This window comes from Terrapene carolina, unplaced genomic scaffold (assembly GCF_002925995.2).
Source record: "Terrapene carolina triunguis isolate 2854851 unplaced genomic scaffold, T_m_triunguis-2.0 Scaffold96, whole genome shotgun sequence".
Taxonomy (NCBI): Eukaryota; Metazoa; Chordata; order Testudines; family Emydidae; genus Terrapene; species Terrapene triunguis.
This window is the reverse complement of record NW_020664447.1, coordinates 31,045,214-31,072,673: the sequence shown is the minus strand read 5'-3', so window position 1 is coordinate 31,072,673 and position 27,460 is coordinate 31,045,214. Positions and strand designations below refer to the sequence as shown.

At 47.0% G+C, this 27,460-nt stretch overlaps 1 protein-coding gene across 1 annotated transcript; it reads right to left on the bottom strand.

The window, feature by feature from the left end:
• Nucleotides 1–499: 499 nt before the first annotated feature.
• Nucleotides 500–22,871, bottom strand: DDB2 (damage specific DNA binding protein 2). The gene is made up of 11 exons (XM_024215129.2): nt 22,792–22,871; nt 19,440–19,627; nt 15,134–15,264; nt 13,444–13,635; nt 10,331–10,497; nt 9,118–9,217; nt 6,036–6,213; nt 3,862–4,007; nt 3,496–3,660; nt 2,542–2,587; nt 500–1,459 (listed from the first exon to the last, which is right to left on the bottom strand). The coding sequence occupies exons 2-11, from the start codon at nt 19,612–19,614 to the stop codon at nt 1,215–1,217; spliced, it is 1,545 nt and encodes a 514-aa protein (XP_024070897.2). The 5' UTR covers nt 19,615–19,627; nt 22,792–22,871; the 3' UTR covers nt 500–1,214.
• Nucleotides 22,872–27,460: the final 4,589 nt, after the last annotated feature.

The following is a 27,460-nucleotide window of genomic DNA, read 5'->3' as shown; positions in this document are numbered from 1 at the left end:
GGACAAGGAATGGGGGGCGGGTTGGGGGTTCTGAGGTGGGCAATCGGGGTGGGAAGTGGGAGGGAGTGGATGGGGGCAGGGCGGGGCGGGGCTCCTCCCCCCCCCCCAAGTCCTCTTTTTTGCTTGTGGAAATATGGTAACCCTAGTGGAAGCTATTGCAACATTCACCTTTTCACAGGACAAAAATGGAGCAGGAGAGGCAACATGAAGAGAGGGAGAAATCCTGCTATGAACAACCCCACCCAAAGCAGGGGAAGAGCAGAGGTCATTTCCATATGTTTTATGATTCTCTTCATAGTATTTTTGTCTCCTGCTACTCTGCAAAAGCAGATACTTCAGTTTGTAAGTGAATTCATCTAATTTCACACGAGCCTTTTGTAGGAGCAACATTAGCACATATGCCCCCCAGCAGCCTGCTAGCTGTCAACTCAAGAGCCCCTCACAACAGGCCATTCATCAAGCCCCCTGAGGTGGCCACTCTCCCAAGGAAGAAAGCCTGTTTTGTACAAAACTTTATTAACACTTGAATATTATAAACACCATGAAATTAACAAAGCCTCCCAGCAGGGCCTGAGCCCTGGCCCCAGCCAGAAGCCTTGGGGAGGGCAGATACTCCACCTATGCCCCAGGCAGCATTGTAAACAGGCTAACTTTCAAACACAAAAACTTGTAGGTTAACAGCAGCCCTGAGATATAGCTATATGAGAAGGGGGGTGGGAAAGACAGTCCTCAGGTTCCACTTTGGGAACACCTATCCCCACATTTTGGGGTACAAGACTGAAAACAGGGCTGGCTGGTGCACTGCAGGAGAGAGACTAAAGCTCTGAAGATATAAACTACAGCATCAGCAAAGGCCCAGCTCAGCCCTGGCTGCTCCCACATTGACCTCATATCCCCTGACCCAGATAATTAAAGAACAAGAATCACGCATAAGCGTGGTTGCTGCTTTTTGTGGTTCCATTAAATGGAATCCACCACAGGGCATGCTGACATTCAGGCTCCCATAGTGCTTGATAAAATGTGTCACCCACACAGGAGGAGGATCTGAGCAATGACACTACCCTCTAGAGGGGAAAGCAGAGAGTACAAGCAGCAACTTCCTACCCAGCAAGGAAGGACAAAGCAGAAGGCTGGGTGCCCCTCAGGGTAAATGTTGCCCACTTTGCCAGAGCTGGCTTTGTCCAGCATGATCTAGAAAGCCTGGAGGTGTCTGTTCAATCCTCCAGATCCTTCCGCTTCCTGCCCTGTGATTTGGGATCTTTGCCCTTTGTTTTAGTCCCCTCTAGTTCCAGAGCAAGCAGCTTTGTTTTGAGTTTGCTTGCCCTTGCGTTTGACTGCTTCTGGAGCCCATGCCTGGACAAGCTCCTGCTTCCCATTCCCTGCTCTGTCATAGCTTTCAAGAGATGCTCCTGTTTCTTGGTCACCATCTCTTCCCGGCTCCAGATCAAAATGTTAAAGCCTATGGGGAAAAAATTCAACACTCAGAAATTCTGCAACAGACATAGTTTCTAATGGGGGAATCACTGTCTATACCAATTAAATACAACATTCAGCTACTGCTCAAAAAAAGAAAGTATTTTTCTAGCCATGTCCAGTAACTAAGGATTGTGTAAACCAGTAGTTAAGCTTTTGTACTGGTGACCCCTTTCACATAGCAAGCCTCTGAGTGTGACCCCCCCCTTAAAAATTAAAAACACTTTAATGTATTTAACACCATTATAAATGCTGGATGTAAAGTGAGGCTTGGGATGGAGGCTGATAGCTTGCAACGCCCCATGTAATAACCTCACGACCCCCAGTTTGAGAATCCCTGGTGTAAACTATTTCTTCCTGACATTGCCTCCACATAGTCCTATTGTAGGAATCATGTACCTATTAGCCATATGGTCATGGAAACTTTTTGAGCAATAGCTGGCAATTAAGGGGCATGATCAATTAATTCTCTTGCCCCACAATTTCCATGGAAAGAAAAGTTCTACCAAAGATTCTGCAATCAGATTAAATCAGAACTCAATATGGCCAGCTTCCCCAGATCATAGGGGGCCCAAGAACGGTAGGGCCTCTTTGGATATAAAGCATGTACATGTGCAATAACCCAAAAGAAGTCATACAAAGGCCAGTGAGACCAGCAGTAGAGGGCAAAGGGCAGGGACTTCTTTCATCTTGCTTCTTGCAGCATTGCCATACAGCAGATAGATGGCAGCAGCACCCTCTCCTCCTAGGGAGGCTGCTTTCCCTTGAAGCTAATTGCCACACTGCACATTTTAGTGGATGTTTTCAAAACGCTTTACAAACCATGGATTAATCCTGAGGACACTAGAGTTTGGAGGTAAGAGGATAGGGTATTAACTTATTTTACAGAGAAGGAAACTCGGCCTTGGTGAGTATCAATGACAGAACTAGGTTTAGAACTCATGAGTACATCACTTTCAGCATATGTCTGTCTGGAGAAGCCAGTCTACCCTTTTCTGAGACCAGAACCCCATGCTGTCCAGCTGCCTCAATAATAAAATAAGGACAGAGAGCCAGAAGCCTACTTACCCATACCAGAGGCCAGTGTATCTCCCATAGGGTTAAACTTATTGAGCTGCAAATGTAAACATATTGACAAACTATCAGCCTCAATGCTTATGTAACACCATCAAACATAGAACATTCCCTAAAGTACACCACAAAAAGGCCGACAACTGAACATGGAACTGTTCTGCAAAGATCAGCTGCCCTTGGCTGGCATGACCCTACAACCCAACTGCGAAGAGCTCCAGGTGTTGGGGGCTGGCCAGCATGGCTTTATGACCCATCTCTGCTGCATGTTGGGAGTGTGCAGGCTGGATCCTCCTCTCATGTTGGTGTAAATCAGGGGTAATGCCACTGAAATCAACAGAGTAATCAGTGTAACACTGGTATAAATGTGAGGAGAATCAGGTCCAGTCTTCCTGCTCTGCTCAGCTTCTCCTCAGTCTGATGCTGTAGGGGAGTCAGCCCTGTGGGAGCTCAGTGTGCTACTGTAATTGGGATGTCACTTTCTGCTCAGAAGCTGCTGGTGGGTGGGATGGGGAGAGCAGCTGACGTGAGAGCTGGCATCATGTTAAGAGAAGTTACTTCCTCCCTGGGGCATGATTGTATTTCACAGCGACTCCTATGCACATGGCCAGCAAAGGACCAGCTAACAGATAGAGAAGCAGCAACCCAGGTGACTCCTCACATGCCCAACCCTGGATTCACTCTCAGGAGACTTTCCCCCCCCCCCCCCCCCCAAGAACCTGTTCACACATATTAGTCGTCACAGCCAACCTCTCTGAGGCACTCTTTCCCATGGCCAGTATACAGACTGTTCCCTGCACCGCACCTTGCCAGGATGCCTCCTCCAGTATGAGTGTGAGCCTGTGTTAGGAGATTTTGGGTCTTGTTCCTATTGCGTGATCTCCCTGATACTCAGGTCTTGGCTACAGTTAAGGGCACAGGGGCCCTTTCAACTCCAGCCCCCAAGCTCACCGAGATAATGCCAGATGCATTCGGGTCGTGGAGCTGACACACCATCTCCCCAGTGTTTCCATCAAATATATCAACAGTTCGCAGCTCATCCACTGTGTATCCTGGGAACTTAGGGTCTGGGTAGCGACCAGCCACAATGAGGTCATAACGAGGGTGCCATGTCGCCTAGACATAAAGCAGGTGGACAGTGGTAAACTCCTCCAGAAGAACACAGCTAAAGACTGATATGAATCAGAAAGAGCTGTGACTCCAGGAGTGTGAGCTTTCCCACAGCAGTGCCCTATTCTGAAAAGAAATTGTACCAAAGCTTTTTCCAACTTGCTACTGGCATCTGCTGTGAGATCAGACTGCGCTTTCCTACCTCACCTTGATAGGTGTGAGGTGCTGGAACTGCCGATGCGGATGTGGGATCAGATGCTGTGGTTTGGTCCAATCTGAAGAGGAATAGACTCTGATCTCACTATGCTGGTCTGTGGTCAGGAGTTTAGCACCATCCGTTGGGCTGAAATAAGCTGGGAAAAGGGCAGTAAAGCATACAGAAGATCACAATCCTGTGGCCATAGACAAAGAAGAGGAAAACAACACATGCCCCTAATTTGTAAGCACATTACAACTTCCTAAATAGTTATTTTAAAAGAGCCACGTGCCCCGAGGAACAAGACTCTGTCCTTCTCTAGCCCCTTTTTTCCAAGGAACTCAAAGATCTTTACAAATATTAAACTGAAGCTTACAATCTATACAGATGGGGAAAAAAGACAGTGAGTGGGAAAGGAACTCACTCAAAGTCACATAGTAAGCCAGTGAAAGAACTGGAAACAGAACGCAGCAGACCCCATCCCTCCAATGTTGGGAATAGAACCAAAGGAATCTTGATTCCTAATCCCTGTTTTTACCAAAGGAACTTTTCAGCACGAAATGATCAGGAGTATCTGCCCCAACAAATTCCACACACTATCCCCAGCAAACTTCAGTTTTTTCACATTAAGCTCTCAAGGGCAGCTCCCCAGGAATTGCAGAGGATTGAGCCACTGAGAACAGACATTTTATTAAACAGAAGGACAGTACATTTAAATTACGTTAGAGTGGATTGAGAGAAGAGCCATGAGAATATTTAAAGATTAGAAACCATACCTTATAGTGATATACTCAAGGACCTCAATCAGTTTATCTTAAAGAGAAGATTAAACGGTGACTTTATTACAGTCTATAAGTACCTACATGGGGAACAAATATTTGATAATGGGCTCTTCAATCTAGCAGAGAAAGGCATAACCCAATCCAATGGCTGGAAGTTGAAGCTAGACAAATTCAGACTGGAAATAAGGCATACATTTTTTTACAGTGAGGATAATTAACCATTGGAACAATTTACCAAGGGTCATGGTAGATTCGCGATCATTGGCAATTTTTAAATCACAACTGGATGTTTTTCTAAAAGCTCTGCTCTAGGAATTATTTTGGGGAAGTTCTAATGGCCTGTGTTAGACAAGGTCAGACTAGATCAGAGGTTGAGCAAACTATGGCCCGCGGGACCTTCCTGCCCAGCCCCTGAGCTCCCGGCCAGGGAGGCTAGCCCCCGGCCCCTCCACTGCTGTCCCCCCTCCCCCACAGCCACGCTGCCATGCGGGGAGCACTCTGGCCCGCCACTCCTGCCAGGTTGTGCGGCTTGCGCCCACCAACCTCCCAGGCTTTCCAATAAGCCAGTCCTGCTGCTCTGAGCGGCATGGTAAGGGGGCGGGGAGCGGTGGGGTTGGATAAGGGGTAGGGAGTTCTGGGGGGCAGTCAGGGGACAGGGAGCGGTTGGATGGGGTGGAGGTTCGGGGACAGGGAATGGGGGGGGTTGGATAGGCGAGGGAGTCCCGGGAGGCCTGTCAGGAGGCGGGGGTGTGGATAGGAGTTGGGAGGGGGACAGGGAGCAGGGAGGAGGGGTTGGATGGGGGCAATCCCGGGAAGGCGTGGTCAGGGGACAAGGAGCAGGGGGGGTTGGAAGTGGGAGGGGGCGGATGGGGGTGGGGGCCAGGCTGTTTGGGGAGGCACAGCCTTCCCTACACGGCCTTCCATACCGTTTCGCAATCCCGGTGTGGCCCTCGGGCCAAAAAGTTTACCCACCCCTGGACTAGATGATCACAATGGTCCCTTCTGGCCTTGGAATCTTTAAGTATCCCTCTATCATCAGCAATAGTTCAGGATGAATTAGCCAGAAGCCAATGAGAAGGTGTTAAGGGTGACACCAACACTTTCTTACAGAACTTTCGATAAAGTTTATGTTCAGTGTTTGAATTTAAAAACTGAACAATTTAAAACTGATCAAACTCAGGCTTGCTCCAAAATGATTTCATTTTTTAATAGACACACACTGAAGGATATGAAAGAAACAGGATTGATACACATTTGTGGAGGGAAAGTGGGGCACAGAAAACCCAAGCGTGATGGACACAGGCACAGGTCACAAAAGACCAAAAGGGACAGACAGAAACACAGAATAGATGGGTAGATTGGTGGGCACAGAGCAGAGACAGAGTCCTACCTCACTGACCTACCAGCATTGACAGGTTTGTCATGAGGCAGCACATGAAGGAAACTTGACTTGTCTTTGATGTTTCTCAGGTCCCAGATTTTGACTGTCTGGTCCACAGAAGCTGTAGCCAGGAGCCAGTCACAGCGCGAGTTAAACTCCACATGAGTCACTTTCTTCTTATGTAATTTCAGCTTCCAAATCTGCAGTGGAGGGAAACAAGGTGAGATGTGTGCAACAGCTACACAGCAAGCAGGTGCAATCCTTGCCACATGAAGAACTTTCCGGCACTGCTCCGGTACAGAGAGCCTGAGGGATTTAGACGGTGGAGCTCTGAGCACTCCTTAACCTGCATACTGTACCACCCCATTTATCCAAAGGTTTTGGGGCAGGTAGTAGAGCTTGTTAGCACTGCAAGCCTTGGCCCTAGAGCATGGTGCAGGTGCAGTCTGGCTACAGCCAGCACTGCAAACCCCACAGCATGGAGCTCAGACTCATCTATATGAGGCTGCACTTGCAGTTTCTGACATACCCCAAACTTCAGAAAGCCTTAGACAAGGTCCCTCACCAAAGGTTCTTAAACAAAGTAAGCTGCCATGGGATAAGAGGGCAGGGTCCTCTCATGGATCAGTGACTGGTTAAAAGATAGGAAACAAGGGTAGGAATAAATGGTCAGTTTTCAGAATGGAGAGAGATAAATAGTGGTGTCTCCCAGGGGTCTGTACTGGGACCAGTGCTGTTCACCATATTCATAAATTATCTGGAAAAAGAGGTAAACAGTGAGGTGGCAAAATCTGCAGATGATACAAAATTATTCAAGATCGTTAAATCCAAAGCAAACTGTGAAGAGCTACAAAGGGATCTCACAAAACTGGGTGACTGGGCAACAAAATGGCAGATGAAAGTCAATGTTGATAAATGCAAAGTAATGCACATTGAAAACATAATCCCAACTATACATACAAAACAATGGGCTCTAAATTAGCTGTTACTACTCAAGAAAGAGATCTTGGAGTTATTGTGGATAGTTCTCTGAAAACACCCACTCAATATGCAGCAGCAGTCAAAAAAGTTAACAGATTGTTGGGAATCATTAAGAAAGGGATAGGTAATAAGACAGAAAATATCATATTGCCTCTATATAAATCCATGGTATGCCCATGTCTTGAATACTGTGTGCAGATCTGGTCACCCCATCTCAAAAAAGATATATTGGAATTGGAAAAGGTACAGAAAAGGGCAACAAAAATGATTAGGGGTTTGGAACAGCTTCCATATAAGGAGAGATTAATAACACTGGGACTTTTCAACTTGGAAAAGAGACGACTAAGGGGGGAAATGATAGAGGTCTATATAATCATGGCTGGTGTGGAGAAAATAAATAAGGAAGTGTTATTTACTCCATCTCCTAACACAAGAACTAGGGTTCACCAAATGAAATTAATAGGCAGCAGATTTAAAACAAACAAAAGGAAGTATTTCTTCACACAATGCACAGTCAACCTGTGGAACTCTTTGCCAATGGATGTTGTGAAGGCCAAGACTATAACAGGGTTCAAAAAATAACTAGATATATTCATGGAGGATAGGTCCATTGATAGCTATTAGCCAGGATGGTCAGGGAAGCAAACCATGCTCTGAAGTGTCCCTAGCCTCTATTTGCCAGAAGCTGGGAAAAGGTGACAGGGGATGGATCACTTGATAAAGATCTGTTCTGTTCATTCCCTCTGAAGCACGTGGCATTGGCCACTGTTGGAAGACAGGATACTGGGCTAGATGGGCCATTAGTCTGACCCTCTCTCTTTGAGACACTTGCTAAGGCCCAAGATCTTCTCCTGGTCCCTTTGCCAGTTTCACCACAGAAAGCTTTCCATTGTGGGGACATTACTGGGGTTGGAGATTAATCTACTCCCAAGGAATTTATTAGGCATGTAACAAGGCACTCTGCCTTGAGGGTATAAACACAGGGCAGCTCTTACAGTCCTTGGGGCCTTTAATACTGAGAGCTGCAGGGCACATGACTAGGAGCAAACATGTGACCTACAGGAAGACAGGTATGAGGCTTCCTGCCTCTTGGGCAGGGACAGCAGACAGAAAAGACCAGAGGTCAGAGAAGCCCAAGTGTGAGTTTCTCCATAGTAGCCAGGAAAGGGCTACCTAGAGGGGAAGGATGGGTCACTCCCAATAGCAGAAGATAGGAAAGGTCTCCATTACAGAAAATTTTGTATTATGAACATTTTTGCATCTTCTGTGTATTAATAAACATGTCCTGAGGAAAGGGCAAAAATCTAAACTCAAGTATTTGGGCTTTATTTGGAGTGCCCCAGCTAGTGACTTGGCCCACTGATTAACATGGCCCCCCTGCCTACAGCTCCTGGGGTGGAAACTGCCCTGCACTGTTACCCCGAGGGCAACACAAGTGATGACTTAGGATTGATTATAATAAAGCAGCAGCAAAAAGGTGGCTCTTGATAGGGCCCACTTTTTAAGAAATTCCATGCCCACCCTCTCCTAGGCAGCTTTCTTTTCTGTTTCCGGTCCTGGTGCTAACACTCTGCCCCCTTGGGCAGGATGGAAATGGTGCAGTTTCTGTTCTTCTCCTGGCCTTTGCTGAGGTTGGGATTTGGAGTTGGGAATGCCAAGGACTTTGATCCAGCTTGTGACTAGCCCTGGGGAGGAAGTGGTTCTGTCAGATCACACACCCATGACACTCCCCATTTTTCCAAAGAGGTTTCTGGAATGTGTTCATTGCTAGGGGGAATTGACACCTTCAGGATGTCACAAATTCTGCTCTCCTGAGTAATCAGATACTTTCAATGCAGGCAGATCCCATGATGTGGTCCTTAACTTGGAATCACTCTGAGTCATTACTGGTGTGCTCCCCAACTTGGGAGGAAGGACAGGCAGTTTCTAGTGCACTGCAGAAGGGCAGGAAGCACCACCTGGCAGATACTGGGTGGACTCACATCCCTTGAGGTTCAGGATGCATGCTCCTCTTTCTAGGGACCCTGCTCCCAAGATAGACATGGGTAAAGAACAAACAAACCATCGAGGTCCCTGGAAAGGGGAGAGTGCGAGGCAGGGAAGATGAGAGGAGCCATACAAACCTCTTCACCACCTGTGCTGAGCAGGACCACATTACCCACATTATCGCCTGTCACCACGGTCCGGCAGCTCGCAGACACATCAACACTGCAGTACCAGAAACTAAAAGAAAAGATACATAGATCAGCATCAATTCCTGGAGACAAGTACTGGGAGGGGAACCCCTGAGTACAGCCTTCTCTGCCTCTCTACAGAGAGGGACTGCAACAGACTCAGAACTGGGTCTCCCATGTGGTGGAGTGGGACTTCAACCGTCAGTCCAGGGGCAGAGTCCACCAAGGTAGCTTTGGGTTGGTGACTGATGTGACATCACTTCCGAGTTATTTGCCAAGTAAGCTTTAGATAGCGGGAACATGCTGGGGCAGTAGGACGTAGCTGAGGCTGAGTGGCCACTTGTCAACTGCATACAGAGACAGCTTGGGAAAGATCAGGACCACACCGGAGACTTTTACACAATGTGCAGAAATGGATTTAAAATTAGCTTTCCCCACACGGGTGAAGAAGCTGCAGGGAGTTGCTACAGACTCTGGATTGGAAAATTTCAGGTCTAAAGCTCCCGCAATAGACCACTTCAGGAACTAAATCAAACCCAAGCTTTTGGTGGCATAGTGCCCCAACCCAGACTATACTGAGTGAGGAGAAGGGTGAATTCTCAGACATGCAAGGACTTCTTTGCAAAGCTTTGCCCTACAGGGGATTTTCACACTAGAATTCAAAGCCCTGGAGTCAGGGTGGCAAGCCTGAAAACCCAACCCCCACCTCCAAAGGGGTAGCAGAGTTATCACAATAGGATTACATATGTTTCTGCATAAATGTTATTTGGTTTAACCTAAGCTGCCCTATAAGCTTAGCCCAGCTCATGTCACACAGGAGAACACTGGCCTGACCATCTAGCACCTTGCTCTTCTCCTCACCTGCACCCTTTTAAAGGAAAAGTACACGCCCAGTGCTGCTGCTGTCCAAAAGATGCCAAAAACTATATTACCCATCATGCACTGGAACAGCAGGAGTCTAATTGTCCTGAGCTTGCCAAACCCTTGGAGCAGGACCACATGCCTGCCCCTGTATCACACAACACTGAGCTCACTGACAGCCCCAGCAAATAGTAAGAGTCTGTCCTAGTCCTAGCAAAGGAAGGTGACATCAAAGAGAAGAAGAGGGACTACAGTATAAATAGCATGGAGCAGAGGCGCAACCCTGCCTGCCCCTCCTCACCAAACATCATGGTACTCATGGCCACAGTCTGGGGTGCGGGAGATCACCTGCGCCGCTTTGCCTTCCAGATGCTGCAGACTAAGGGTGCCATCCCCTGATGCCACATAAAGCTTCACTGCCTCAAATGGGCTGAACTTCATGCCTCCAAGGGAGTCTCCTGGCCCTTTCTGGAACACACAGACAAAGGGAAGGGGCACCAATGTTATTGGGGAAGGAAAGGACATGGCAGAATGCCGACCACCTGGAAGTGAACCCCTCACTCCATAGCTGAGATACACCAAGTTCATAGAGTCTGTTTCCCAACAAGAGTGGCACTAAGGAGCCACATTTTATCTAGTCTGTTACTAAATTGAGGCTATGTCTACACTACCGCGGTAAATTGACTTAAATTAGCTGGAGTTGATGTAGCTTAGGTCAACTTACTGCGGTGTCTACACCATGCTGGGTCGACGGGAGATGCTCTCCCATAGACTTATCTTACTCCTCTTGTTTCCGGTGGAGTATTGGAGTCGACCGGAGAACGCTCTGCTGTCAATTTAGCAGGTCTTCACTAGACCCACTAAATTGACCCCCGGTGCATTGATCGCAGCAGCGTCAATCCTGCGATAATGTAGACAGCCTGAGAATACAAATGTTTTGGGCTTGCAGGTTCTACCATCTGTCTTCCCAAACAAAGCAAAGTCCCCTCCAGCAGCACAGTTTTCTCTAGCTCAGACTACGGGATGTGGCTGTGGTAACCACAACCTGAATCATTGCCAGGCCTGGAAGGGCAAGAACACAAGCAACATTCCATGCAGAAACATACAAAACCCCAAACACAACCTGCACCACATTCTTCCTGCAGGGTCTTCCTCCACAGAGTCCCTGCAGCGGCTTCCAGTGTGTCATGTTTGGTCTTTCCCAAGGTGCCAGCAGGCAGGAAGAGAGCTGTGCAGGGAGAAATCCCCACTGCTGATTGCATGGCAAGGGAGGCAAAGGAATCCTATCCCAGGAACCATCCCCAGCCTGTTTCTACTGAGCCAACAGGTGGAATCCTCACACACCAACAGAGAGCGAAAAGAGATGGAGCTAACCGGGAGACACAAAACAACTCTGATAGGCAGTGCATTTCACCTGCTTCTCACAAAGTCACCATGTACCAAGGCCTCATCCTCAATACTGACTTTCAAGAAGCCCCTGAAAAAAAAAAAAAAAAAAAGACCCCTCCATAGACCCTGACCTACCTAAAACCAATGGAAACTGGATTGACCTCCCCTTCAGACCTAGTCGTCTTCATCTTGATCAGTAGCAAATATTACAGGAACATGTGAGGCTCTCCCACCCCAAGGACAGAGCATGTCTTTTCCTCCAGGCCCCTGCTGTTCCAGGAAGTCACCTGAACGCTAAACCTGGATCTCCAGCATGGCAGCACTGAACTATCCCAATGGACCTCTCCAGTTTGGTTTCGCCCTCTTTCCCAGGAAGGACTGCAGCTGGAGTAGACACTTAGGAAACATGCTACTGGCAGGAGGCAGGCAGGGAAAGAAAACAAAGAGGGCAAAGTGGAACTGGCATGCTGATGCTACAGGCTCATTCCTAGGACTATCCTCTGACTTTCTAAGCCAACAGGGCTTGCAGGAGTACTGCAGGAACTCCTCAGATGGCTCTACAGAGACCCTGTGGCCAGTGAGAGCAGCACAGCCAACAGCTCAGAGGTTAAAAGATCACCATGACACAGAGCCATGTAAAGGCACAAAATTGAGGAATTCTATTGGTGCCCTCCAAAAATAACAGGAAGGAGTAAGAGTGGAAGAAGAGTCCCTCCTTTAGGGGGAACCAAAAAGTCAGTACAGTATTCTCTCCCCTCCTCCTACACCCTGAATAGGAAAAACAAGAGAGACAGGCTTTCGAAAGACACAGATTCTGGAATTGAGAGGAGGTGGGTGTGGAGGGGAACAGAGAGGCCAGCTCTCATGTTTCAGAAACAAGTAAAACTCCCCCTCCCTGTGCTGCCACTGCCAGCAGGAGGCAAAAGCCCACAAAATTGCTGTGTTTCTTACTCCCAGTCCTCGGTGCTGGTGAAGACCCGGAGTGTATTGCCAGTAAAATCCTGCAGGGTGGTAGTGCCAGCAATTGATGATGTGTACAGCTGACTAGGATTAAAAGGGTTAAACTTCATTCCTGTGATGGCCCCTCCAGCTCCCATCTACAATGAAGGGGATGAACAAAAAAGAAAAATCACTAAGTGATGGGGAAGGAGGAAAGTCCCTTCTGCAAATTTGTACTCATCACTGTGTCCCCAACATCAACAGTGACACAAGCCTTGGGCTCTCGAGAGACAAAGGCAACCTTCATCTCTACAAGTCATGCCTTGGCTGAGCAGACGACCTGACCGGGGAGAAGATTACAATTCCTGCAGTTCCAGGGCAATGCGATCCCTGGCTGGCAGTCATCATGCTACACAAAAAAGAGCACAAGGCAACCAGGAATGGGACCTAGGAGTCTTCAGAGGATGATCATCCTCTTTCCAATCTGTATTCATTTGTTAAACTGAAGAGCCACAGGTGCTGATGTGAAGACTATGAGCCCATATAGAATTGGGATTGAAATTGGTGTGTACATGGAATGGGATGGGCATGCAAACCATTCAAAGTCACAGGGAGTCACTCTACGTCACTCCTTCACTTCACCAGAAGGGATTTTCCTTCCTTCCACTCAAAAAGATGCTTCCTCATCTGACACAGAACGAGAAGGTGAAGAGGGGGAGATTCAAGCCTAGAATAAATAAACCCTCTCTGCATGCTTCTTATAGATTTCCTTTCTTCTTCATTGTCCCACTAAAGTGTCTCACCAATCCCCAACCCATCCTCCCCCCAAGCATATAATCTAAGGAAACTTCACCATAAATTCTATAAACAAACCTCAGTTCTGACCTGCAACCCCCACGCTGCCAGTCCGGGGCCTCACACACAGATCCACCACTGCAACTCAGTCCTGTAAGATCAGGATAGTACCTGCTGTATTCCAGTCCTGGGCCCCTCACAGTTCTGACATTGCACCTCAATAATGAGCTGCAGCACTCGGTGCTGTTCCAGTCCTACCCTCCTGCTCATCCCACACACTAAGTGACTTACCCCTTTTATGAAACAGGTTTTATTCAGTACTTCATAGTCCCACAGGATGATGTCTCCACCTTTGGACCCCACAGCCACAGTGCTGGGGTGAGTTGGATGCCACTCCAGACACGTCACTCTCCTGTCAAAGGGACTCGCTGTTCGGAAGAGGCGGTATGAAGTAAGAGAACGCACAAAGGGAAGCTGGAGACACTGTTGCAAAGAAAATGAGAGATTGGGATCTCCACAGAGCTGGAAGTAGGCCTCTGAATCTCTCCAAAAATGCTTACAGACTTTGTATGCACACCACTCTACACACACTTCCCAGGGAGTTAGCAAAGCCAGGCTGATCCCCGGGAATATCAGAGAGAAACTCAGCCAGCTTTCTTCACTCTCACAGTGGAGTTTACAGTCAAGTGGGCAGAACGATAGGGTTGTCGTCTGTCCCATTTTGCACCATAAACACAAGTCAATCTGGTAGTGATGGGATCATGCAGATTTCTTTCCTGATCTGAATGGGCCTTGGCTCCTATCCTTTTAATAGGGTGAACAGTTACTCCTGTATTAGGGTATTCACATCAAGATGCTGCTTCCCTCTCTGGACTTAGCTGAGCAATGGATGAGAACACAATGCCCCATGGAAGACAGGCCACTCCAAACAAATATACCCAAGCCACAAATACTCAACCCCCCAGTGACAAAGCAGTAAGAGAAAACACTCTCTAGATCTGTAAGGGGAGCTGAGCCCTCTGGGCTGGCTAAGAGGGGAGGATAACTGGTATCATCACACTAACATGGCAGCTGGACACGCTTTCCTCACAGGAACAGACTCCAACAACCACATTTCCTCCTGTTATGTATTTACTGAGCACCCAGAAGCATGTTATGTTTCATCCAGAGACATAAAGACACTGTCCTTCTTCCAAAGTGCTTACAAAACATGACACACTAAGACAAAAGGCTAACAGAAATGGGGCTGGGTAGGGAAGGCAAGACAGTGACAAAATCATGTGGTTATTTAGCTAAAGCAAGTGTACAGACTGGATTAATTTTTAAATCAAAAATACGAAACACATAAATGACCTAGAAAATAAACCTATCCTGGTTGATTTACTCTTTGTGGACATTACAGGAGAAGTTAATCCTTAAGGAAGGATTGAATGAGTGGAGAATTATGGCTTTGAAAACCAGTTCAGGGAAGGCATTACATACCCTGGGGAAACATGGAAAAAGGTGTAGAGATGACTGTGAGAGAAGTTAACAAATGGACATTGAGACTGGCATTATTAGCAGAGTGGAGCAAGTGGGGTCAACATGATATAGGACTACATCAGATAAGTAGGTGGAAGTAATATTGTGCCGGGCATCAACTGATAGAACAAGCTTAGTTACCTTTAATGCAGGGGAGCAGAGAATTAGTAGAGGGATTCAAAGCGGGGACTGATGCGTCACTGATGAACAAGGAAAATAATCTCAGCAGCTGCATTTTGTATAGACTAAGGGGAGATATGTGACGGCGAATCAGACTATCAGCACATTACTGTAAGATTTTTAGTCATTTTAAAGGCATGGAAACCATGAGCCCTGGATGGGAGTGGACCCCTGGCCCTTTTAAGCTCCTTCATGTGTGTTCAAGCTGTCATTGTCATTTTTAAGGGAAACTCTGATGGGAGCTCAGCTATCCAGTAGAATGAGAAGCAGACACCCTCACCTGCCTGAGCTGTGCTCGAATAGAGCCACCCAGCATGTTCTGGTAGATGTAGTGGATGATGCTGCACTGCCTCTCCACCTGATGGAAGAGCACCCCTGTGTTTCCGAACATGGAACCACCTTCAGCCCAGCCTGCCAGACAGCAAAACAGGGAAACTTACTGACACAGACAAGCCAATGCACGTCATGCTCATTCACTACACTGTACTGGGGAGGATGGCTGTATTTGGTGCTGAATCCAGAAGTGATCTCTAGTCACAAGAGAAAGGACCTCAAGCAGTTCCTATGAGTGTAAGGGGCAGTAGCCTCCTGCAAAGCACAATGCATCTCATAACCTGACAAACCATCTGCCTGGTTTCCTCTCAATATGTCTCTCCTTGTTAAAGATTCATCCCAGAGCAAAGGAAAGGAGAGGGCTATAGTGATTTTACAGGGTATGACTCGCCTGAGTTTCTAGAGGCTATACACATAACCCTGATATGGCAAGGACACACAGATCCTGAAAACAAGACCTGGGGAGTGGGATAAAGGGAGAGAGGAACTCCTGAGATCAGCATCTCAACCACAGTGGCAGGGGAGAGATCAGACCTGGGATCAGCAGATAAGTGAGAGAAATTTAAGTTACAACTGAAAATTCCCAAATTGTGAATTCCAAACCACTTCCCCTGCACCTGAATAAGAATATTCCACCCGCTTGTGCTGTAGTTCACACAGCCTGCCTATGGCTCTATGTGTTTTGTTTTTGATAAAAGACCTGTTGGCACCTCATAGAATAGCCTGAAAACCTTTCTGTTCAGGGAGAATTCTGCTGAGCAACACAGGATGTTTTCTGTATTTTGCTGGTGCTTCAGGCTTAATCATCAGGGACATCTATGTGAAAAGAGAGTCTGATCAACCCCACGTGTGTGACCTAATCATCCCCACAGCAACGGACTGTAACATCCCAGCGGATCCAGGCGTCAGATGGGGAAGCAGAAGAGCAGATGAATCTCAAACAAAAATCTTATTTTCATGTAAAGATCCATATTAATACAAAACAGGAGGAGAGAAACAAAAAGAGTATTATATATAACAAAAAATATCCTTACTTATGAAACACTGAAGCCTGGAAATTAAGAAGTTAACACCCACACCCACATTCATGCATGATTACAGCAGGTGCTCATCATACCTGCTGTAGTTATGGGTGTAAGAGCATTTCCATTCTAACTTCACATTTTTACAGATTCTTAATACTCAAAGACTTTCACTGCTTGAATTGAAGGGAGGCTTTTTTCAAGGCGTGGGTCCTGTCAGGAAGTATATCTATAGATATAGATTTATTTTTTTTAAAAATTGATCTTCACACATTTTTGAGTTTGGGAAGAAGGAAATCCCATAAAACAGTGCTCCCACTGTGAGAAAATTCCAACTTTGCTTTTTAAGCAGGGCAACAGCAGAAGTGGGTTAAGTCTGAAACGTGGCCTAAGTGGAGGCCTCTTTGGGGACTCAGTCTTTGCTTCGTTAACAAAATTAATGGAGATATCCTATCTCCTAGAACTGGAAGGGACCTTGAAAGGTCATCAAGTCCAGCCCCCTGCCTTCACTAGCAGGACCAAGTACTGATTTTGCCCCAGATCCCTAAGTGGCCCCCTCCAGGATTGAACTCACAACCCTGGATTGAAAAATCACTTCTGGGGATGCTCTGTGGCTAATGAAGCTCCATCTACTTCACAACAACACTGTGCTTTTTCCCAGCTGACCCTGACCAGAAAGCTCAGGAAGGGACATGGGCTACTGCAAAGATAGCTGTAGCGCTATTTGGTTGCATAGCTGGTCTGTAGCTCAGTAGATTTTAAACTCAACCTTATAGAAATACAAAATACTTACTGATGGCTTTAATCAGCTCTGCAGTGTATTGCAAGCATACATAATGCAATTACGAAACTTCAAACTCAAATTTTTACCATGCATGCACCAAACTCATTTAATTGTTTATATTGTTCAAAAAGGTGGATTATTCTGTCAACACAATTACTCCTCTTTGGGGACTAGTTGCATGTAGAGTCTCAGATTTTAAAGTTTAGATAATTTTTGAATTATCTATGCATTAAAAATTATTTCCCCACGGGAATTTTTTCCAAACTGGGTAAAAATTAAAACTCACCTTTTAGATTGGGATACAGAATGGAAAGGCTCAGCCTCAAAACATTTTTAGGTAAGCTATAAGTGAAAACACGATTGGCCTCATTTTCAAAGGTACTGAATACATACAACTCTCACTGAAGCACATTGGAACTGGAGAGGGTTAGCAACTCTAAAAATCAGACCTGGAGTTATAATAAAAGTCATGCGGTAACATTAGCTACAGGAGATTTGTTCATTAACCATGAACTCTATAATAAGCAGAATTCCTCTAAACAGGATGTTTTGCTTCAATTTCCACTGCTCACATTAGAGCCTGCTCCAATCTTTAGTCATACACCAAACAAACTAGGGCTTATGAAATATAGTAAAGATGCCATCTTCAAGGGCGCCATCATACAGATATTACGAGAACTGCCCATCTTCAACAGTTTCTGGGTCCTTAGAAGGGACATCTTCCAGAAATACTGAAAGGAAATAACTCTGAAGATCCCATAAGCAAATTATAAGATTCAAAATGATACCCGTGGACATGAAGAGACACAGAGTCCTTATTCTAATTGTAAGCCTGCACAACTTCCTTGATACTGGAAAGACTAAGGGTATGTCTACACTAAAAACTTAAGTAATTTTTAAGTTTTAGGTGTAGACATTAGGTCAACTTACAGCCCCTGCAGTAATTACTGTGGTGGTGCATGTCCACACTACCCTCCTTGGGTCGGTGGTGCACATCCTCACCAGGAGCACTTCCATCAATCTTAGAGGGGCAGTATGGTGACCAAACGCCCGGTCTCCCAGCTCCACTGGTAGCTCCCTGCCAGGAGCCCAGCTGCACCACAGGCTCCTGGCGGGCTGCCCCACCCCCACCTCAGCTCCCCATTCCCCACCGGGAGTAAGGGGGAAGCCGCCCGGGGGTTCTCATCCCCGGGGAACAGGGTTCAGCTGCCCCGGCTTCTCAGGCTGCCCCCGCCCCCTTCCTGCTGGGACAAGACAGCCAACATTCCTAGACGTGGGAGGGAGAGGGGGCAGAAGCCACCTGGGGCTTCTTGCCTCCCTGTTCCCCGCTGGTAGTGGAGTCTAACTACCCGCGACTTCCAGCCAGGAGTGGGATCCAGTCTCACCCTGGTTCCCAGCCAGAAGCTGTCCATGGGGGCAGGGGGCAGCTGGGCTGGGAGCCATGAAATTGACAAGAGAGCTAATGGTGGATGTCAGTAACACAGAATATACACAGACACTGCATTGCCCTAACTACACTGACATAAGCACAAGGCCTCTCCTGGAAGTGGAGTTATGATGTCAGTGTGGTAGGGCACTTACTTTGGAGGGTCAAGGGTGTAGTGTGTACACTACATAATTAGGTCGACATAAGCTGCCTTATAAGTTATATTGACCTAACTGTGTAGCATAGGCCAGACCTAATATTCACCCATCTCTTCCATTAAAGGGAAAAAGTGAAACATTTTTTACCCAAAGTTACATATTGAAGGAAAAAATACACAAAGGAGAGATGACTTGTGAGAACACTTGTCCAGTCTGGTGCAATTAACTGATTATAGCCAGAAAGGAACTAGTCCATAGTCTGTCTAACTATGGACACAACCTTACAGAAGATCAGCAGAAAGATTTACCTAGCCCTCTAGCTCCAACTTCTGTGCAACATCTTGGTAGTGGACACAGCATGCTCTCCAGATGGAAATGCTGGTTTCGACTGCATGATGTACAATACTAACCTTCTGATTATGGAACAGCATGAAGAATTATATAATGCCACGTTACCAATATTGGTCTGTCCTACTTCAGAAATGAAGCAGCAGAAGTTTTTCTGAAATTCCACAAAGCTTAGTCACTTCTCAATGGGCAGTGATGTACACTTTGCTGAGCCCAGTTTTAGGAGAGATAAGCAATGACTTTCATAAAAATGCTGCATATGCACACATGCATGCACATAAACAAACACACACATACACACACACACTCAGTACAGCTTCCAAACGACAGCTGAGAATAATGCCCCCACATCTCTCCACCCCTCACTTAGAAACATAACCCAATCCAAAAAGTCCTGTTTGAACAGGCTGTTGGTTCCTTGACATCTCCCAACCCAGATCTGAAAGTTTGGTTTACGCCCTTCATTCTATAAAGGCCTGGTTGGCAGAAAGAGTGAGAATCTGAGGGAACATTACCAGTTTTCCCTGAGGGCTTGGCTGCTTTTCTCAGAAACAATCTTTTTGTTTGCGGCTCATTCTCCAGTTCTCCATGGTCTCGTTTCCTCTTCCCAGTTGATTTTGCATCTTCCTCTCGCTGATACTCATACACCCTCACATGCTTCTTGTCCTTTGACTGGTTCTCAGGGGTCATTCTGTCTGCCCCGCTAAAAAAAACAAAGTAAGGAAAGTAGGATTTGTCATTGCTTCTGGCTTTAAGACAGAAAGTTGGAGTGCAACATGCCCTGACAGCCTAAAAGTGGGACATACCTGTACCACCCTTCATCTCTGTAATACTGGCTTTTTACTTGCACTGTTGTGGGGAGGGATATGGGGGTCAATAAACGGCTCTTTACGCCTTCATTAAAATGATTGGCTTCTAAAGCAATGGGGTATCTCCTGTTTCTACAGAATTCTCAAGTTTGAAATCTACTGAGCTGCACAAAATGCCACAGCTGTCTTTGCAGCACCCACATTGCTACATGAGCTCCCTGGTCAGGCTCAGTGCTTTTTGAAGAGGACAAGGCTTCATTAGGCTCTGCCACCAAGTATGGGCAAAAATTATTTTTCAGTCAACTCAAATTGACATCCATGAATCAAGCTCCTAGATACTATGGTGATGAGCAAACTGAAAATGCTGGACACTCCCTGCTTTTCCATGACACACACATACAGATTTTGGGACACAACACAATTTTAGACCTCTATTTTAATGCTCTTTTCCCCCACCCCCAATCCAAAGTGAGAAGCCTTTTACTCAGTTTTCCTCTTTTGATCTAGGAGGTTCTAAAGTAGAAAATTTCAATGGCAGATCCCAAGGGGCCTCTATGAAAAATATAGTACAAGTTGATCCTTTGACAGTGGTATATTTTATTTTTAGTTTGTGAATAAATGTCACTGATGTCTCACTATAGCTAAATATAGTTAGGCAGGCACTGTGAAAGCTTCCCCAAATAGTACCCCAATGCTGACTTTCCAGCACTCTGCTATTCCCATCTGGAAGCCCACACAGCTCTGCCAGTCCCCTGCAGACCCCCGCTATTCTAGTCCTGACCACCCACTCACCCCCCAGCTCTGCTGATGCCCCTCAGTTCTGACCCACAGCACACCCTGTTATTCTACCCCTGAAGTCTACATCCAGGAATTGGATTAGTTAGCACCAATTCCATTCTGTATAATGGCCTGAATGTTTCCAGAACTGTCCCACACACATTGTTGCCATTGGTGTCATATGACCTGCTTTAAAAAGAGCTGAAGTGTGAATCAGACACTGTGAATGCCACAGGCACCATCCAACCCCAGCGGGAAGAGTACATCTGAGGCAGAAACAAGGAGGAGTCCTTGTGGCACCTTAGAGACTAATAAATTTATTTGGGCATAAGCTTTCGTGGGCTAAAACCCACTTCATCGGATGCATGGAGTGAAAAATACAGTAAGCAGTATAAATATTACAGCACATGAAAAGATGGGAGTTGCCTTACCAAATGGGGAGGGTCAGTGCTAAGGAGGCCAATTCAATTGAGGTGGAAGTGGCCTATTCTCAACAGTTGACAAGAAGGGGTGAATATCAAGAGAGGGAAAATTACTTTTGTAGTGCTAACGAGGCCAATGCAATCAAGGTGGATGTCACCCATTTTCAACAGTTGACAAGAAGGTGTGAGTATCAGCAGAGGGAAAATTACTTTTTGTAGTGACCAGCCACTCCCAGTCTTTATTCAGGCCTAATTAATTCCAGTTCTGCAGTTTCTTGTTGCAGTCTGCTTTTGAAGTTTTTTTGTCGAAGAATTGCCACTTTTAAGTCTGTTATTGAGTGTCCAGGGAGATTGAAGTGCTCTCCTACTGGTTTTTGAATGTTACAATTCTTGGTATCTGATTTGTGTCCATTTATTCTTTTGCGAAGAGACTGTCAGGTTTGGCCAATGTACATGGCAGAGGGGCATTGCTGGCACATGATGGCATATATCACATTGGTAGATGTGCAGGTGAACGAGCCCCGATGGTGTGGCTGATGTGGTTAGGTCCTATGATGGTGTCCCTTGAATAGATATGCGGACAGATTTGGCAACGGGGTTTGTTGCAGGGATTGGTTCTTGGGTTAGTGTTTTTGTTGTGTGGTGTGTAGTTGCTGGTGAGTATTTGCTTCAGGTTGGGAGGTTTTCTGTAAGCAAGTACTAGCCTGTCTCCCAAGGTCTGTGAGAGTGAGAGATCATCCTTCAGGATAGACGATCTAACAGGGCTGCCCAGAGGATTCAGGGGGCCTGGGGCAAAGCAATTTTGGGGGCCCCTTCCATAAAAAAGTTGCAATATTATAGAATACTATATTCTTGTGGGGGCCCCTGTGGGGCCCAGGGCAAATTGCCCCACTTGCAGCCCTGCGATCTAACTGTTGAGAATAGGCCACTTCCACTTTAATTGAATTGGCCTCATTAGCACTGACCCCCCCAATTGGTAAGGCAACTCCCATCTTTTCATGTGCTGTAATATTTATACTGCTTATTGAATTTTTCACTCCATGCATCTGATGAAATGGGTTTTAGCCCATGAAAGCGTATGCCCAAATAAATTTGTTAGTCTGTAAGGTGCCACAAGGACTCCTCGTTGTTTTTGCTGATACAGACTAACACAGCTACCACTCTGAAATCTGAGGCAGAGTGTGTGTGAGGAGACTTTGGACTGTCACAAGCCCTGGGCTGGCCTGGCAGCATGGTGTGAATGGTCTTCCAAGACTCACCTGGCTAACACAGCAGGGCCTGGTTGTAAGTGTAAAAGGCGTTAGCCAGAGCCCATCTCCCGCAGTGCCCCCCGGCACTCCTCCCTGGAGAGAGAAACATTTCAAAAGCTGAAGGGAACATGCTAGAGACAATGTTAGGAAGAGGATTCACCAGATGCATCCTGGGAAGTTTCCATGTGCTCTCTGCACGGGGGGGGGATCTACTGGTTGGGGGAGAGAAGGGGGACGGGAGCTAGGTCTCGTGGGTTCTATTCCTGACTCCCCCAGTGCCTCAGGGTGTGACCTGGGACGAGCCCTTCCCCTCTCGGAGCCTCAGTTTCCCCATCAGTCTCACGGCGATAACCACTCAGTCAGGACAGGGCAGCGCACGGGGCGCGAGCAGGAGGCTGAAGGCACCTCAGGAGTCCGGGGCATGACCCTGCCCCGCTCCGGGGCCGCTGGCTGTGAGGCCGGTCTCCTGCCAGGGAGGACTCAGGGCCCTCACGCTGGGACTAGGGCAGGGCGGGCGCGGGGCCGCTGACGCGTCGCTCTCCCCGGGCCTGGCGGGGGAGGGGGCTCGGCGGCCGGGAGGGGTTTCGGGGGATCCCGCGCTCTCCTCACCTGCTTCCCGCCGCGGCCTCCGCTGCCCGACCTGGCCCAGCACCGCGACAGCCCGGCGCGCAGGGCGGGGGCGGGCCCTCCTCGGCTGTTTTATAACCCGGCCGCGGGGGACACGGGGGGGGCAACCAGGGTCCGGATTCCGCGGGATGGGAAGCGGCCGAGCTACTGCCCCCGGCCCCGTTTTTCCTCGCTCCCGGGGGAGACGAGACACCCGGAAAGGGGGTGACCCGCAGGCCGGCCCGTGGAGGGGAGCGAGGGCCCAGGTGGATACTCCTCTTGTGGCCCTGGAGCCTCCACAGAGAAGCTGGGGCCCTGGCCACAGGTCTCACCCGCCACCCCAGCCTCAAGGACTGGAGAGGCACAGCTCAGGATAGCGTCCTTCAGACACATGTCCCTGCATCAGCCACTGCTCAGCTTGGCTGTGTCCTTTCCTGCTACACACTATTGGGCCCCCTTACACACAATCGGCCCAGCAAACCTTACTAGAAACTAGGCCTCAATACTCCTCCATCACCCCCAAATCTTCAGCTTCCCAGACACGAACCCTCGTCTAATGTGGGAACCAATAGAATAAGTGAACTTGGAACAGTTATTTTGGCTTTTAGACCAGAAAGCATTTGTGTAATTATTGATTAAACAATGCAAACTCCAAATGCTAGGTTTTCTCAAATACCTGCAGTTACAGTCCTCTCTCCCCAGCAGGCTGGGCCAGGCAAAGACACAGCACCCAATGTCTGTCTGACTCTTATCAACAGTTTCAGAGTAACAGACAAACATAAAGGACAATTACCAAGCTCTACAGAGCCTTGCACGATGCTGGAGTCGAGAAGTCACACATAAAACAAAAAAATGGGAATCATAATTCCAGGATATTACTGGCAAACATCCCCCAAATCCCACAACCTCCCTGCTGTGGAAATAATTCCAGTGGAAAGTAACATTTTGTCTGCACCTTAGTGATCACCAACAAAATTAACACAAACAGCCTCACTCTCTTCTGGAGTGGATGTGAGTAGGCCTTTTACCACACACATGTTTTTTGGACCTGCCTATAGACCAGAACAATCTGGTCACACACAAAAGCTTACAGAAAGACTTAGGTTATCAAATATTTCACATTGTTAGGCATGGGCCCCATAAACTTAATCTCTTTTATCAATTTTATGTATTTCTAGCGCTCCAAACAGGTACATTGGAGCTGCGTGGTGAGGTCCATAGTGGATTTTATAGCCATCAGGAATACTAGTTCGAAATGTTAAAATTCACATGGTATGGTTCGTCAGAGAAAACCATGGTTTTACAGTGTGGCTAAAGAAAATACAAGATATGGTACAAATCACAGTTCAGATCTAAATCAGAGATCACTGGACCTTAGTTAATACTTCATTTAACAACATTAAAGAAATTAGGACAAAACAACCCAGAGTTAAAATTACATTCCATTGCACTTGGTGAGATATCAGCCTGCTATTCATATCTTGACAACCTTACAGAAAGGCTATACAGGCAGTCCTCGACTTTACGATGTTCGACTTATGACATTTCTGAATTGATACCCTGATTTGATTTACAACAATTGGTTTCGACTTTACAACGCTCGGTCCCGCAATGGAGTGGATTGCAGTTCCGAGTGACGACGTTTTGATTTACAATGCAATTTTCAGGAACCAATTGTGCCGTGAGTCAGAGGACTGCCTGTACTCCAGTCATCCACACAGTTAGCTACAAGCACAACTCCTACAACATTTGTTTGTGCATCTCTCAATAAATAAAAATGCTGCAACGAACACCTATATATAGTCTTCCATGTAACCACGCTACATTAAAAACACACACAAACCATGCTTGTCTACTGGAATATAACAATGTTGCACCAACTGCTAACATACCAAAATTGTGTATAAACAATGACATATAAGAAACAAGTATCTATCTCTATATAAACATACATATCAACACTGGCACCTCATGATAAATTGTCTTCTTATATGTCTCTGCAAAATACCTACCACACATTTGGGCACTGTATGTGTATGCATGTATGTATGTATAAATAAATAATTCAAACTAGCACCTGCCTCTGCAAGCCATCTGCCCACAGAACACACATTGATGTCTTGAAGGTGTCCAGTATTAGACCTCTAGGAAAGCAAACTACAGGTAAATTATCCTCCTGCTCATGGCAGGCAAGAAGAGTGTAGTCAACAGTATAGATTCAGAGAGATCACAAAAGAAGAGAGAGGGATCCATGAGATTCAAATATCTCATTAACAGCCAGCAGAAAATTATATATTACATTACTTAAACCTTAATCTCTGCTGCTTTCCAAAGAATTTTTAAAGTGTACACTTCTAACCTTTTCCACTGAAAAACAGGGCCTGATTCAAACCCAATTGAAGTAGATGGAAAGACTCCTGTTGACTTCAGTGGCCCTGTAGTAACCTATTCGCTACACCAATACTGACTTGGACTCTAAATACATTCTATGGGTGGCATACCTGAGATCACTTATTCACTGACGCTTTAAAAACTCCCACACCCCAATCTGGGTCTATGCTGGTCATGTACTATATATGTATCTTGTGAACCTTGTAACCTATACTTGTAATCTCTCATAACTCAAGCCTGACCCCAGACATAGGCACCGACTCCTGGGGTGCTCCGGGGCTGGAGCACCCACAGGGAAAAATTAGCAGGTGCTCCGCACCCACCGGCAGCCAAGCTCCCCCCTCCTCGCCTCCTTCTCTCCCCTGCACGTCGCGTCCCCGCTCCTCCCCATCCCTCCCAGCACTTCCTGCCCCCCTGCCACCTAACAGCTGTTTGGTGGTGCTTAGGACTTTCCAGGAGGGAGGGGGAGGAGCAGGAATGCGGTGTGCTCAGGGGAGGAGGCGGGGCAGGGGTGGCGACTTTGGGGAAGGGGTGGAATGGGGGCAGGAAGGGCGGGGGTCGAGCACCTACCGGGCAGAGGGGAAGTCGGTGCTTATGACCCCAGATGTATAGTACCTTCCTTCTTAACTTGTGTAAACTTGATTTTAAACATTAGTTTTAATAAAAGTTTTTAAAATTGTGGTCCTATTACCTCAGACTTGCAGAAAGTTGTCTCCAGCAAAGATGCAAGCACTCTCCCTATCTCATTCACCTCCCTGATGTTTTAACTTCACTGCCCAGAAGAGACCACACATAGCAACCTATGAACCTTTCACTTAACTAGAATGGAAGTAATTAATAATTATTTCTTATCAAACACTAACACTGTGCTTACTTTCACTCCGGAGACTCAACAAGTAAAAATAATTGCAAAGGAATCTGGTAAGGGCCAACAGTGCTAAATACTGTATAAAGCACAAAATAGAATAGTCCCTGCCTCGGAGTTCTTACAATCTAAAAGGCAGGAATGGAGAAAACAGGATGCATTGAGATGCATTTTGTTGTTTGTATTTACAATTCTTAGCCTCTCAGGACCCACTGACAGTACAAAGGCAACCAAGTCTGGGGATCCAGTTATAATTGTAGTGTGGATGGAATCTTATCCTTATTTTTCCATTTTTTGTAATTGAGCTATAATCTTAACATGCCTATGGTCTTTTCTGCTATGTTGCAACAAGATCAGGGAAAAACCATATTGTAACTGTGGCTTCTGACTTGGTGCTGTGGTATGCTTGATGATATATGTAGTATAAATAAGCCTTTTACTGCCCAATGCCTGGATCTCTGCTATAAGAAATCCAAAGTTCCTGCTTTTGTCTGACTACTTCCTTATACCATTTTAAGAGACAGTAACATCACAGGCTTAGCTACACTTGTGAGTTACAGCGCAATAAAGGAGCCCCGGGCGCCCTAGCTCACTCCCCGTCCACACTGGCAAGGTACCTAGAGCGCTCTGACTCCACGGCTACAGCGCTGCTGGTACTCCACCTCGGCGAGTGGAATAATGTTTGCTGTGGCCCTGCTGGAGCACCGCGGCGCCAGCATGGACGACCTGTCCTGTTAATGCGCTCTGATCGGCCTCCAGAAGTGTCCCACAATGCCTGTTCTAGCCACTGTGGTCATCACTTTGAACTCTACTGCCCTGCCCTCAGGTGACCAACCATCAGACCCACCCTTTAAATTCTCTGGGAATTTTGAAAATCCCCTTCCTGTTTGCTCAGCCAGGCGTGGAGTGCTCTCAGCGAATCTTTCCAGGTGACCATGCCTCCACGCACCTGGCGATTCCCAGTATGGAGCAATGGCGAGGTGCTGGACCTCATCAGTGTTTGGGGGGAGGAAGCTGTCCAGTCCCAGCTGCGCTCTAACTGAAGGAATTACGATATCTTTGGGCAGATATCAAGGGACATGATGGAAAGGGGCCATGATCGGCACGCTCTGCAGTGCAGTGTTAAAGTGAAGGAGCTGCGGAATGCCTACCACAAAGCCTGCGAGGCAAACAACCGCTCCGGTGCTTCCCTCGCGACCTGCCGTTTCTACAAAGAGCTGGACGCACTACTTGGGGGTGACCCCACCTCTACTTCAAGTAGACATTTGAAGAGCCCAGTTCAACAAGGGAGGAGGAGGAGGAGGAGCAAAGCGGGAGCGAGTGTGCTGAGGAGGAGGAAGGCACCCCAGAATTCCTAGATACATGCAGCCAGGAGCTGTTCTCAAGCCAGGAGGAAGGTAGCCAGTCGCGGTGGCC